This window comes from Danio aesculapii, chromosome 7 (assembly GCF_903798145.1).
Source record: "Danio aesculapii chromosome 7, fDanAes4.1, whole genome shotgun sequence".
Taxonomy (NCBI): Eukaryota; Metazoa; Chordata; class Actinopteri; order Cypriniformes; family Danionidae; genus Danio; species Danio aesculapii.
The window spans coordinates 62,420,154-62,433,859 of NC_079441.1; the positions used below are offsets into that span (position 1 = coordinate 62,420,154).

Consider the following 13,706-nt stretch of genomic DNA (forward strand, 5'->3'; position numbering starts at 1 on the left):
ATCTGCCAAAATAAATAAATAAATAAATAAAAACTACAGTTCAACTTGAAGGACTTGCTGAAAGACATTCGAGTGATGATTCAGCTGATGATTCATTCAAAAGAATCGATTCTCAAAATGAATCACATTTCGCAACACTGAACTGAAGTTACTTCCTATTCCAGTGCTGCTCCTTCCACATTGACCTCAAAGCAGAATCACTCTGTGAACTCACAAAGCAGCAACAAGTAAATAGCAAATATTGAATGCCATCTATAAATGACAACATGTGGGCTTACAGTAAGCAAATAAATGTATACAACCAAATGTACAGGACATATTTATTTTAGAAACATAATTCAAAGCAAAAGTACAGTCATAAACCTCCCATTAGCAGTGTGAAAAACTGAAACTCCATTAAGGACATTTAGAAGACGTTGCTTTTTTTCACACAGAGGTAAACATATGGAGGATGTAACAGTCTAAAAATGCGATTACATTGTAATGAAGGTAAAACAAAGGCCTCTGAGGGAGAGCGGACATGTGAATATATATGAGATCGAAGAAATAAATGATATATAAAAATGCTTTATGTTCAAATAAACAGATTTGGATTATATTAATTTCAATTAGAACAGTTTTAGACACACATACACAAAATGGAAGACACATGCAACACGTTTTTCATCTTTACTGCCATTACGAATCAGGACGAGAGAGAAAACTTTAGGACAGACACAACAAAACTTCGTCCATATGACCACTTATTCATAACCGCAGCACGTTTTCTTGAATATTAAGGCCTCTTGAACATCATAAGTTTATATATATATATATATATATATATATATATATATATATATATATATATATATATATATATATATATATATATATATATATATAGCGTACTCTTCCTCAGCACAACCTAAAAACCAAGCGTTTGCATGCTGGCAAAAAATCCTAGAGATCGCTCGTCAAAATCACTCTACCGCATGTAATAATAATAATAATAATAATAATAATAATAATAATAATAATAATAATAATAAAATAGTCCCAGTTGTAGATACTTTGATATATTTGTAGTGTTGTATGTCTATAGGCTATAAATAGACAGCTAAATGCTAAACAGACAGTCAAATAACAGAACTAGCCTACTTTAGTACCTAAAAATGAAAACCGCATTGCTATTTCACTTGACCAGAAATATTCTGAATGAAATGTTTGATATAAATTATTTTAAAAAGCACTTTAAATGAGTTGGTTGCCAGATCCTATCCTAATAATAACGTAAACGTTACATTGTCATGTATTGTCAGTGTTAAAAGTCATTTAAAAGCATCGTATCTTCAAATAAAATGCTCGTTAGCTATCTATAAACGTTAAAGCGGCGACGCTTCACCAAACATACAATATTCGTCAGTCAACAAATAAAATGATACAAAAGCCCTCTTTCCAAAACAAACCTACCTGCAGGAGTTGCATATAGCGGATAGAAAAAGATCCAAGAGAGAGAGAGAGAGAGAGAGAGAGAAAGAGAGAGTTTCATTCAGATAAAAGAAAACAAAAAGTTTTTTTCTTGTCGTGATGTTTTTTTTTGTTTGTTTGTTTGTTTGCGAATAATTTGGCAACCGTGTAACATTCTTTGCTCCTGTCAGCGGTGGTCCTAAAGGCCGAGTCTGTCCGAGCGGGTGGCCGGACTGAGTGAATGCAGCGCCTGGTCTCAGACTGCGGAATTACGCTTGTGAACTGGGCCGCGAGCGGAGCGGTTGTGGGCTCGGGTCATTCATGGTGTTCCTGTACTTCTTTCCCTGTTCCCGCTTCATAAACAACTCAATGATGAGGTTCCTCTCCTTGTGGATTTTCAAGCTGATGTCTTTGGGGATGTCTGGGATGAGCCAGTCCACGAAGTCACTCATCAGCATCACCACATTCTGGACAGAGAGAGACAACACTTCTGTTAGAACCATTCGAATGAATAAAGATAAATAAATACATAAAATCATATATATATTTAACAGTGCTGTTTGGTTCTCGAATCTGATTGGCTGATAGTCATGTGAAATTCTTCAAATAACAGCGCTCATACAGCCTCTTCACCCTTTACCCTTGTGTATTACTCCGCTCACATACAGCAACAAGTTGAGGACACTACAGTTTGACAAAATTTTGCAGCTGGTGGACGACATAATGTACTTTTGAGCAGGGGCGTTGCTAGACATAAAGCTCTACTGGGGCACGTACCCCCTCCCCCCCCCCCCCCCCCCCCCCCCCCCCCCCCCAAAAAAAAAAAATAAATAAACAAATAAATAACTACATATATAAATACACTATATATATATATATATATATATATATATATATATATATATATATATATATATATATATATATATATTTATATATTAATACACTATCTATATAAATACACTATATATATATATATATATATATATAAATACACTATCTATATAAATACACTATATATATATAAATACACTATATATATATATAAATACACTATATATATATATATATATTAATACACTATATATATATAAATACATTTTATATATATATATATATATATATATATATATATATATATATATATATATATATATAAAAATATAAATACACTATATATATATAAATACATTATATATATATATATATATATATATATATATATATATATATATATATATATATATATATATATATATATATATACATATGTATATTATATTTACTATAAATAAAAGTATTCTTACTATTATACAATTATTCTTCTAAATAATCTTAAATGTAACTGGAAAACAATGTTAAGACAACTGGAGTGATATGCTGAGATCATTTAAGAAATTACTTTTGCATAAATATTAATTTTATTTGAATGAAATTCTATAGACAATTCAATAAAATACAAAAACAGATGTGTTATAGAATTATCTGCCGTCTTAGACTTGACACATGGCAGAGAATTAGGTTTAAGTCTTACCTCCCTGACTCGTCATCCCTCCTTTTTGCTTCATACAAAAACATCTATGGGGAGACATGCTTAGTAAGATCACCATCATATTGTTTAAACTTTAGTTTTGTCCACTTGCAAAACAAAAAAGGCTTTTATGCCGGTTTTACAACGCATGAGCGGCGCGTAACAAGCAGGTAGCTATGGAATAAAATCACTGTCATTAATATTTCGTGCGTAAATAAAATTCACGCATCCGTAATTATAAAATCGTAAAGGAAAACGGAGCGTACTCGTAATTTTACGAGGCTACAATTCCAAAATCTGCGATTAGAACAGACACAGATACGACATTTTGTTTTTCTGTTTGTTTATGACTGATACATTTACGATGGGTGTACTTTACAAACACGACTTACAGTTTCTCCACGGACACGAAGTCCTGATTACGAGTACGAATCAAACAGCGAGACTTCACTGTCAAAATTACGTCACCGCTGTCACAGGCATTAATAAACAAGCGAGAGTCATCGATCATAACGGCGCGCCTGCTGGACGTTCGAGCTTACACACACCGTCTCAGATAAGATTTCTGTTATTCCCTCTTTGAGAAATGTCCGTCATGAGCTGTAATAAAGGTTGAGACTCAATGAGGTCCTATTTCGCTGTGTTTCTTGGACATTTTACTGAATCAAAATTAAGAACGGGCCGAGGATAGAGAGCTAGCATAATGTAAGTTAACATTACAGGCAGCGAGGGTTTGTGCTCACCAGAAGTTTGTAACGTTAAACATATTTATGAGACTATGAATCAAAATAAATAAATGTTAAATATGTGACCCCGGACCACAAAACCAGACATGAGGGGCAATCATCTGAAACAGACCTGTATGTCATCTGAAAGCTGAATAATTAAGCCCCTCATTGATGTATGGAGAGGAGATGATATGATCAGATATGTATATATATATATATATATATATATATATATATATATATATATATATATATATATATATATATATATATATATATATATATATATTTTTTTTTTTATCTTATCTTTAAATTTGTACAAAGTAAGGTATTAGTAACTATTGATATAAATGTTTGTTATGTTATTTGTTATTATCTGTTTGTTATATTACTTGATTAAACTATTAGTTACATTATATTGTATTACTATAATTAATAAACTATTACCATAAACATTTATATTACTATTTAGCCGTATACTATTCGGTGTGTTTCTCTCTTTCCGTGTGTGTTTGTTCTATATTGGTGATTATTTAATTACCACATTATATTTTGCTTATTCTGGTTTATTTAAAGTTAATTAATTGATAAGAGTAAAACTTTTCTTTGTTTTATCTACCTATACTGGATAAATCTGTCTAATGTAATTTGTGTTCTCTGGTGATCTTAGAGTATTTGAGTGATATTTAAACAGTTAAAATAGGTGACTTAATCAACATATGTCATGTTATAGTTCAGTGATTCACTGAGAGACTCTGCGCTCGCTGCCTGTAATGTTAACTTACATTATGCTAGCTCTCTATCCTCGGCCCGTTCTTAATTTTGATTCAGTAAAATGTCCAAGAAACACAGCGAAATAGGACCTCATTGAGTCTCAACCTTTATTACAGCTCATGACGGACATTTCTCAAAGAGGGAATAACAGAAATCTTATCTGAGACGGTGTGTGTGAGCTCGAACGTCCAGCAGGCGCGCCGTTATGATCGATGACTCTCGCTTGTTTATTAATGCCTGTGACAGCGGTGACGTAATTTTGACAGTGAAGTCTCGCTGTTTGATTCGTACTCGTAATCAGGACTTCGTGTCTGTGGTGAAACTGTAAGTCGTGTTTGTAAAGTACACCCATCGTAAATGTATCAGTCATAAACAAACAGAAAAACAAAATGTCGTATCTGTGTCTGTTCTAATCGCAGATTTTGGAATTGTAGCCTCGTAAAATTACGAGTGCGCTCCGTTTTCCTTTACGATTTTATAATTACGGATGCGTGAATTTTATTTACGCACGAAATATTAATGACAGTGATTTTATTCCATAGTAGCCTGCTTTTTTGGCGCGCATGTTTACTACCGGGACTCTCAGAAGAGCTGCGCGTGCGAGGGGCGCGCGTGTTCTCTGCGCACACGCGCGGAGATGCGTCAGTTTGCTTTTTGATTACATTGCTTTTACCAGCGTTGGTTCGGTTGCACATAGAGAATAACGTCTTTATTTCGGAATTACCACTCTTAATAAATACACTTGCATATGAAGTAAATCATATCTCAATGCATTTACTGGGGCACTGGAGATTTTTACTGGGGCACGTGCCCCAGTGAATTGGGTCTAGCGACGCCCCTGCTTTTGAGGCTTTTTAGGCGAGAATGTAGTTGTTTAGATTGCAACTATGTAGTTTTTTTCAGTGCATCGGCCGCCCTCAGCCTGTCTGAGCAGACCAAAAAAATTGACGGTTGACGTTCCGCCACAAGATGGCGACAAAGAGCACATAAGTCCTTAGAGCAGGGATGTCAAACTCAATTCCTGGAGGGCCGCAGCCCTGCACAGTTTAGTTCCAACCCTGCTCCAACACACTTACCTCTAGGTTTCAAACAAGCCTGAAGGACTCAATTAGTTTGCTCAGGTGTGTTTAATTAGGGTTGGAACTAAAATGTGCAGGGCTCCAGGAATTGAGTTTGACATCTCTGCCTTAGAGGGAGAAAAACTCAGTGCTTTCTCAACGTAAGTTTCAAACTACAGCTGAACAAATCATTATAAATCAGGTAAGTGACATTCTGAGTCGATCTCTCTCTCTCTTGAATTTTGTAGTGCTGTATTTTTACTAGAGAAACTGTTTGCTTTGCTTTAGCTCTTTCTGGGCTAATTATTGTGATATCCTTGTTGCAACAGAGAAATACTGGGAAATCTCTGTGATTGATGGTATTTCATGCCGTTCAGCCTTATAATCATTAAATGTGAGCAAAATCACCAGTTTTGTAATCACTTTAGACATTACGCTAGAGAAGCATTCAAACACTAGCTCTAAAGTGACGTTGGTATAGTAGCAACAGTTTTTGCTGTTCTGACATTAGCTGCAGATGTGAATGGATAGCGAAAGAAAGTAGTTCCTTATACAAAAAGATTTTTGAGACTCTCCATGTTTGTTTTTCTTTTTTATATATACGATTATGCCATTGAACTGTTGTATAATTGCAATATCACATGAGTAACAGTGCGATACGGCTGTATATCGGAACTGGTGGGAGGTGTATGTTGGTATTGCTCATATATATATATATATATATATATATATATATATATATATATATATATATATATATATATATATATATATATATATAAGTAAAAACAATAATAATAATAATAAACTATTTGTAAATAAATAAACAAATACTAAATAAATAAATAAAAATGCATAGACATAAAATAATTCGGTCCATCATAAAAAAAAAAAACTGTGTGTCCTGGTCAAATTTTACCATGAATATCACAAATATTAAGTATTGATTTACAAAGATTAAGCTTATTTGATAACATTTTTCTCTCTTGTATCCACATGTATCCATTTCTTTCTCAAAGGCTATTCTTTATTTAAATTGTTAGATAAAACCTATACTAAATGTATATAAAAATTGTTAATTGAAATGCAAAAAAAGAACAAATTTTATTTGATAATTACAAATATTGCCTAGCGAACCAGCTAAATACGCCAGCTAAATAAGTACCAACACTGCTACAACTAAAACTGGAATAAAAATGGACGCATTAGAAATACATACCAAAATATGAACAATATAAATAAATATAAATCTAAAAATGCAAATAAAGTTTAAACCTAGAAATAAAAACTGAAAATCATAAAACAAAAACTCATTTAATATAATAATGCATATGAATATATAAATAACATTACATTAATACTGACTGTGCTAGTACCTAAAATCAGTTCATGGCCATTTTAATAACAGGTAGAAATTACTTAAATCTGGACAGTCTTTTTTCTTTGTATTTCATTAATCTAAATTAGTATTTCATATTATACATTATAACATATGATATTATAAGAAACTCAGAGCATAAGATTATCCTAATTTTTTAAATGTGTTTTATTAAACATAAATGAAGGTGTATGTTATACAGTGCGTTGTTAATTGGAGAGCTCCTCTATTTTATATTAAAATAAAGAAAAAAAAAAACTCTGCAAGTTCTGAAAGAGACCAAACCTCAGCCAGGATAGAAAAAGTAGTGCAAAAGTAACTCAAAAGTAATGTAACGGATTACTTGCCATAGAAAGTAACTAAGTAACAGTAAGTAACTACACAACCTGACAAAAGTTCTGTTGTTTCAGTTGTAAGAGTAACAAATAATAACTTGATTTCTAGTTGATCATTTGGAAAAGTGGCAGAAGGTAGATTTTTCTGTTGAATCATCAGTTGAAATGCATCCCAATCATCACAAATACTGCAGAAGACCCATTGGAACCCACACGGTTTGGGGTTATATTCAGTATGGGGGTGTGCGAGAGATTTGCAGATTGGATGGCAACATCAACAGCCTGAGGTATCAAGACATTTGTGCACAGGAGAGGGCAAATTCTTTAACAGGATAGCACTCCTCATACTTCAGCCTCCACATTAAAGTTCCTAAAAAGCAAAAAAGGTCAAGGTGCTCCAGTATTGGCCAGCCCAGTCACCAGACATGAACATTATTGAGTATGTCTGGGGTAAGATGAAGAAGGAGGCATTGAAGATGAATGGGAGTCTTGCAGGAAGGCTTTCTTTGCCATTCCAGATGACTTTATTAATAAGTTATCTGAGTCATTGCAGAGATATATGGATGCAGTCCTTCAAGCTCATGGGAGTTATACACAATATTCATTCTTTTTCCACTGCACCATGACTTAATATTTTATACTGTACATTATTTCTGTTAAGTGACAAGACAAGACAGTAGGTCAGACTCTACTGTCCTAATTAAATAATTATATGATCATATTTTATTGTGGTAAAATAAGCGTAATCTAGAGGCCTTTGCCTTTCATATAAGCCACTTCTGATACCAAATGATCAACTAGAAGTCAAGTTATTATTTGTTGTTTCTAAAAATTGCATCGGCATCAAGACTTTTGTCAGGTAGTGTAGTTACTTTTTGGGGGAGTAACTCCATATTGTAATCCATTACTTTCAAAAGTAACTTTCCCCAACACTGATCATAATGATCACGTAAGCGATTTGTATGTAGTGTTAAATGAATATGGTTTTCACAGACCTGAAAGAGAATTACGAAAGCAAAGCGGGCTGCCAGAATAGCCCAGAATTCTCTTGAGAACTCGTATGGTGTGTCCGACCATGGAGGATCCCTGTAATCTTTATATCTAGGGAAAGCGTAATGAAAATAATCTGAATATAACATATAATCAGAAACCAGATTAGTCAAAAAGACAAATACTTTAGCCAAATACCTGCACGTGTCCACTCGGTATCCCAGGTGCATAGGCTCCATGGGCTCTGTGCCAGGCTGGAAGTGAGTGACGTTAAAATACGAGAGCGTGTGATTGACAAAGCCATGAAGGGTCCCGTCTGGACTGTACATATACTGATAGACCAGCCGCGGGATGAAGTCAGAGGTGAACGAGATCACAAACGCCTGAGGAGGAAACACAAGAATAGTAGCCTATTAGGTCTGGCCAACCCTTCTTAAAGGGCCAGTTCACAACCCCAAAAAAGTGAAAATTCTGTCATCATTTACTCATTGTTGACTATTTCCAAACCTGTTTGAGTCGGTTTCTTCTGTTGAACACAAAGAGAGAGGTTTTGAACAATGTTGGGGGAAAAACAGCTATTTCAGCTTGATCTCATTTAGTGTTTCATTCAGTTTAGTGGCTAAAGCATTCGAGTTCAGTCATACGATTTTTAAAAGGAGGCATGGCACCCAACCCCACTCCTAAACCCAACCATGATTGAGGGATAAGCAAATCATACTAAATTGCAGGTGCACAGGGGGGTGGCCTGGTGGCTAGAGCCACTGCCCCTTTGCTCTCACTGGCTGAGGTGCCCCTATTGCACAATTGCTCAAACCTCTTCACTTTCTGATAAACTGCTGCCAGATACAAACACAAATTTTTGTAATTTTCTGTGTTAGGAGAAGCCCGTCACGATTACCAGCGATCTAACCCATATAGATCACTGGAGAACATTCATTACCACCTGGACTACAATCCTGTCACCATATGAACTATAAATCCTGCCATGCTTGTTTGAAACATACAGGTAAGTGTGTTGAAGCAGGGTTGAAACTTATCTGTGCAGAGCTGTTGGTTTATACCCTGTAACGTCTCAAAGCGGTATCCTGCTTTAGTCTCTCTGTATTTGACCCTTGCCTTATTCTCTTGTTCATGTTGTCTGCCACCTTTATCGACCATTTGCCGGTGACCCGACTACGCTTCCGGATTTTCTTGTATGTACCCGTTTGCTCCTGCATTTGACCACTGCCTGTCTTACGATCTGAATAAAGCTGCACGTGGATCCTTACACTCTGTTGTCACCCGAATCCCTTGTGGTTACCGAAGACTCAGCCATGAGTATGTGTGAGGGGTGATTATATAGTCCATGTAATCGGTCTATGATTTGTTTCCAGCTGTGTGTGTGCAATCAGTAAAATAAAACTGGAACAGGTATGTGTAAGGTGCATGACAGGATTGTAGTCCGGGTGATAATGAATGTTCTCCAGCGATCTATACGGGGTAGATCACTGGTGATCGTGACAAAGCCACTGTGAAACTTTTTTTGATAAATCATGTTAATGTTTAACAAACATGAATAAAGCTCCAAAATTGTCATGTTATTCATGTATTTTTAACTCTTTACTAACATGACTTACCATTAACAAAGCAATTGTTATTGGAATTATGAAGCTAATTGTAAAATGTACACCACTAAATGCATTAATTAACATTAACTAATACAGCTTTAATGTAAAGTGTTACCCTACTGTAGGTGTTAGAACCTACAGAGACTTTAAGAGGTCTAAAACACTCTTTGGGAGCACAGCCAATCAAGACAGTTCTGGAGGTAATAATAATATTGAACCACTTTGTTGACAGACTTTTGGCTGAGGGGTTTTAGAATGACAATAAACATTTCAGATATTGTACAATGTCGTCTGTTCATCGGTTTGTTCATTACTGCCGTTCTTTCACACCTATTTTTATCCACACACATCATCTGTTATCATCTATTAAAACAAAATCACTTTTTTGATTAGCATGGTGAAATTTATTAAATAAATGGGTTTCCATCATAGTTTATGCACACTTTTTGTATTGGATAACAATTGAGTTACAGTTTATCCACATTTTTTAAATTTATGCACATCTTGGCATTTCAAGCATTCTTTATGTGCAATATAAAAATAGGTGGAAACAAAACATGGCTAATGGCTGTTTTTTCCAGCATTCTTCAGAATATCTTATGTGTTCAACAGAAGAATGAAATTTCTAAACATTTACAACCGCTTGAATGTGAGTAAATGGTAGGGAAATTGAATTTTTTTGTCTGAACCATCCCTTCAAAGTTTCAAAGTGTTTGTTCGGCAGCTTTCTAACCACTTGCTTCATAAACCAGCTATAAATCAAAAGAAAAGTGCATATAGGCCTGTCACAATAATCAATATATTGACTCATCATGTGATATTTGTACATGACCTCAATAATTTCTGGAGTTGGAATATATATTTAGAAATTCACAAATAACAAATCCATTTTAAAAGGATATTTACACTCTACCTCAGCGATGTCAAAGTTAATAATTGGACATTTATCAAATGGCTTCGACAGTCACCATACCTCAAACCAATAGAGCACATTTGGGATGTGGTGGAACAGGAGATTCTCATCATGGATGTGCAGCCGACAAATCTGCAGCTGCATGATGCTATCATGTCAATTAGGACCAAAATCTTAGGGGAATATTTCCAGTACCTTGTTGAATATATGCCACGAAGGTTTAAGGTAGCTTTGAAGACAAAAGGGGGTCCAACCCAATACTAGTAAGGTGTACCTAATAAAGTGGCCGGTGAGTGTATAATAGGACATTTACATAATTTCTGACATCAAATTACAGAACCTAAATAACATTAAGAATGAAAACCATCAGTCTCTTGAAAGTGTTTATGGCTATTTGCATTATTATGTATGTCTGTTAAATAATCATTATATAATCAGTGGCGTAAAATGATTTCAAAATGACAATAATATTGCTTATTGGAGCAATTAAATAATTAAAGTAAAAAACTTTTTTTTTTATCATGACAGATCTAAATGCATAGAATAAAATGTAGCAGTACAGCTCTGCTCAATATGTGGGATAAAGTTATTCACTGAATATGAATCCTTCTGAAAAGTGTTCACTCTTAATTGTTAGTAGAAACAGGTGGAATTAAAAACTTACATTGACGATGACGGCCACTTTGCTGAGTCCTCTGAGAAGAGTGTACCAGATTCCTAGACAACAAAAAAAATAAAATAAATAAATAAATAAAGATGATAAATCAGGCATACACACACTCCCTTTATTAGATCTGGCCAAATCTTCTTAAATGGCCAGTTTACCCCCCCCCCCCCCCCCCCCACCAAAAAAAAGTATGTTCTATTATCATTAACTTAATATATACCTGTTTTAGTTTCTTTCTTCAGTTGAACACAAAAGGATGAAGAATGTTGGAGGAAAAACACCCATTTACATCCACAGTATTTTTTTGTTCCTACTATGGATGTCAGTGACGTTTACATTAAAAGATGCAAATGCAGTGGTAAGAATGATAAACCACTTTGATGACACTTTTGGCTGAGGGATTTTACAATGAGCAAAACAACATAGAAATAAAACAACAAAAATAAATAAAGATGATGAATCAGATATACACACACTCCCTTTATTAAGGTGCACCAGTTCAGCATTTTTTTAAGGGAAATATCCAACAGCCAATCACATTACATGGCAGCAACTCAATGCATTTAGACATGTATTCTTGTTTTTCGTGCAACAGAAAAAAGAAACGTAAAGTTTTAGAGGATTCGAGTGCGAGTAGATGAGGAAAGTTTCGTTTTTTGATGAACTGTCCCTTTAATTGCGTAATAAAGATATGTCTTACCTCATGCTACCACTAAGTGGCGTTAAATGATTGTTGTAAAACATGGTTTCAACGCTGTTATTGTCTTTCCATCTATTAAAAAGGATCTTTATAGATATAGTTCATAATAAATGTAGAATTTGTAACCTGATTTTCCATCTCAACACTTTCACAAGGATTAAATTTCCTATAGAAACATGCATCATTCTAGAGAAAATCATGCAACTTGTACTAAACACATTTAGAAAAATCTCCAGATTTCAGCTGATATTACATATTATATGCGTGTTTGTGAAGTCTTCTGGATAGATTGACAAATAACAGTAGACTTGACTACAAAAAAATAATGCTCGGCGACAAAATGACACATATTGACAACAATAAAGTTCATTAAAGGGATAGATCACCAAAAAATGAAAATTCTGTCAGCATTTACTCATCCATCGCATGTTCCAAACCTCTATGACTTACTGTCTTCTAGTAAACACAAAAGATGTTTATAAATAAATAATCTATTTTGATGAAACTGTAACCATTGACTTCCATAGTAGGAACAAAACAAATACCATGGAAGTCAATGGTTACAGATTGCAGGAAAATTTACTTACTATTAACTCACCCTCAAGTGCTTTGAAAACTTTATTGAGTTTCTTTCTTCTGTTAAACACAAAAGAAGATATTTTGAAGAATGCTGGAAACCTGTACACATTGACTTCCATAAGATTTGGATAATATTGTTACTATGGCTATGGATGTCAGTGGTTACAGGTTTCCAGCTTTCTTCAAAATATTTTCTTTTGTTTAACAGAAAAAAAAACCCTCAAAGTTTTCAAACTACTTGAGGGTGAGTAAATAGTGACTACATATTCTGTAACCTGTAACCATTGACTTCGATAGCATTTGTTGTTCCTACTATAGAAGTCAATGGTTACAGGTTTCCAGCATTCTTCAAAATATCTTATTTTGTGTTTAACAGAAGAGAGAAACTCATTAAAGGTATAAAATCATTTGAGGGTGAGTAAATAGTGAGTATATTTTCCTGTAACCTATAACCATTGACTTTCATAGTTTTTGTTGTTCCTACTATGGAAGTCAATGGTTACAGGTTTCCAGCTTTCTTTAAATATATATTATTTTGTGTTTAACAGAAGAAAGAAACTCAGAGGTTTCAAACCACATTTTCCTGTAACCATTGACTTCCATAGTATCTTGACAATATTGTTCTACCATGGAAGTCAATGGTTACAGGTTTTTAGCCTTCCTCAAAATATCTTAAAAAACGTATTAAAGGTTTCAAACCACATGAGGGCAAGTAAATAGTGAGTAAATTCAATTTTTTTTGGGTGAACTATCTCTTTAAATACATGCTAACTTTCACAGACCCAGAGCAGAGCATGTTGTCAAAACACAAGTCAAGCTAGCGAAATGAAAATATTTGACAAACATCAGAAAACTTCCCCGTCTACAATGTCTTAAGATGATGGTACTACAGCAGTACCTGGAGATCCAATAAAATGCTTAAAAACCTAAGTGACATCAGGCCTTTGCATCTGAAAGGCCAAATCAGTCAAATAAATTCACTTTACCATTTCGCTGA

The 13,706-nt window shown here is 34.3% G+C and overlaps 1 protein-coding gene across 2 annotated transcripts in view; it reads right to left on the reverse strand.

Annotated features, from left to right (window-relative positions):
* Positions 1-871: 871 nt before the first annotated feature.
* Positions 872-13,706, reverse strand: part of ano1a (anoctamin 1, calcium activated chloride channel a) — a 115,027-nt gene continuing 102,192 nt past the window's right edge. For both annotated transcript variants that reach the window (XM_056462313.1, XM_056462312.1), the window contains 4 exons: positions 11,428-11,480; positions 8,442-8,626; positions 8,249-8,354; positions 872-1,916 (listed from right to left, as the gene is read on the reverse strand). In XM_056462313.1, the coding sequence (XP_056318288.1) occupies positions 1,719-1,916; positions 8,249-8,354; positions 8,442-8,626; positions 11,428-11,480 (542 nt within the window). In that variant the 3' untranslated portion in view covers positions 872-1,718. The remainder of the gene's footprint in view (positions 1,917-8,248; positions 8,355-8,441; positions 8,627-11,427; positions 11,481-13,706) is intronic.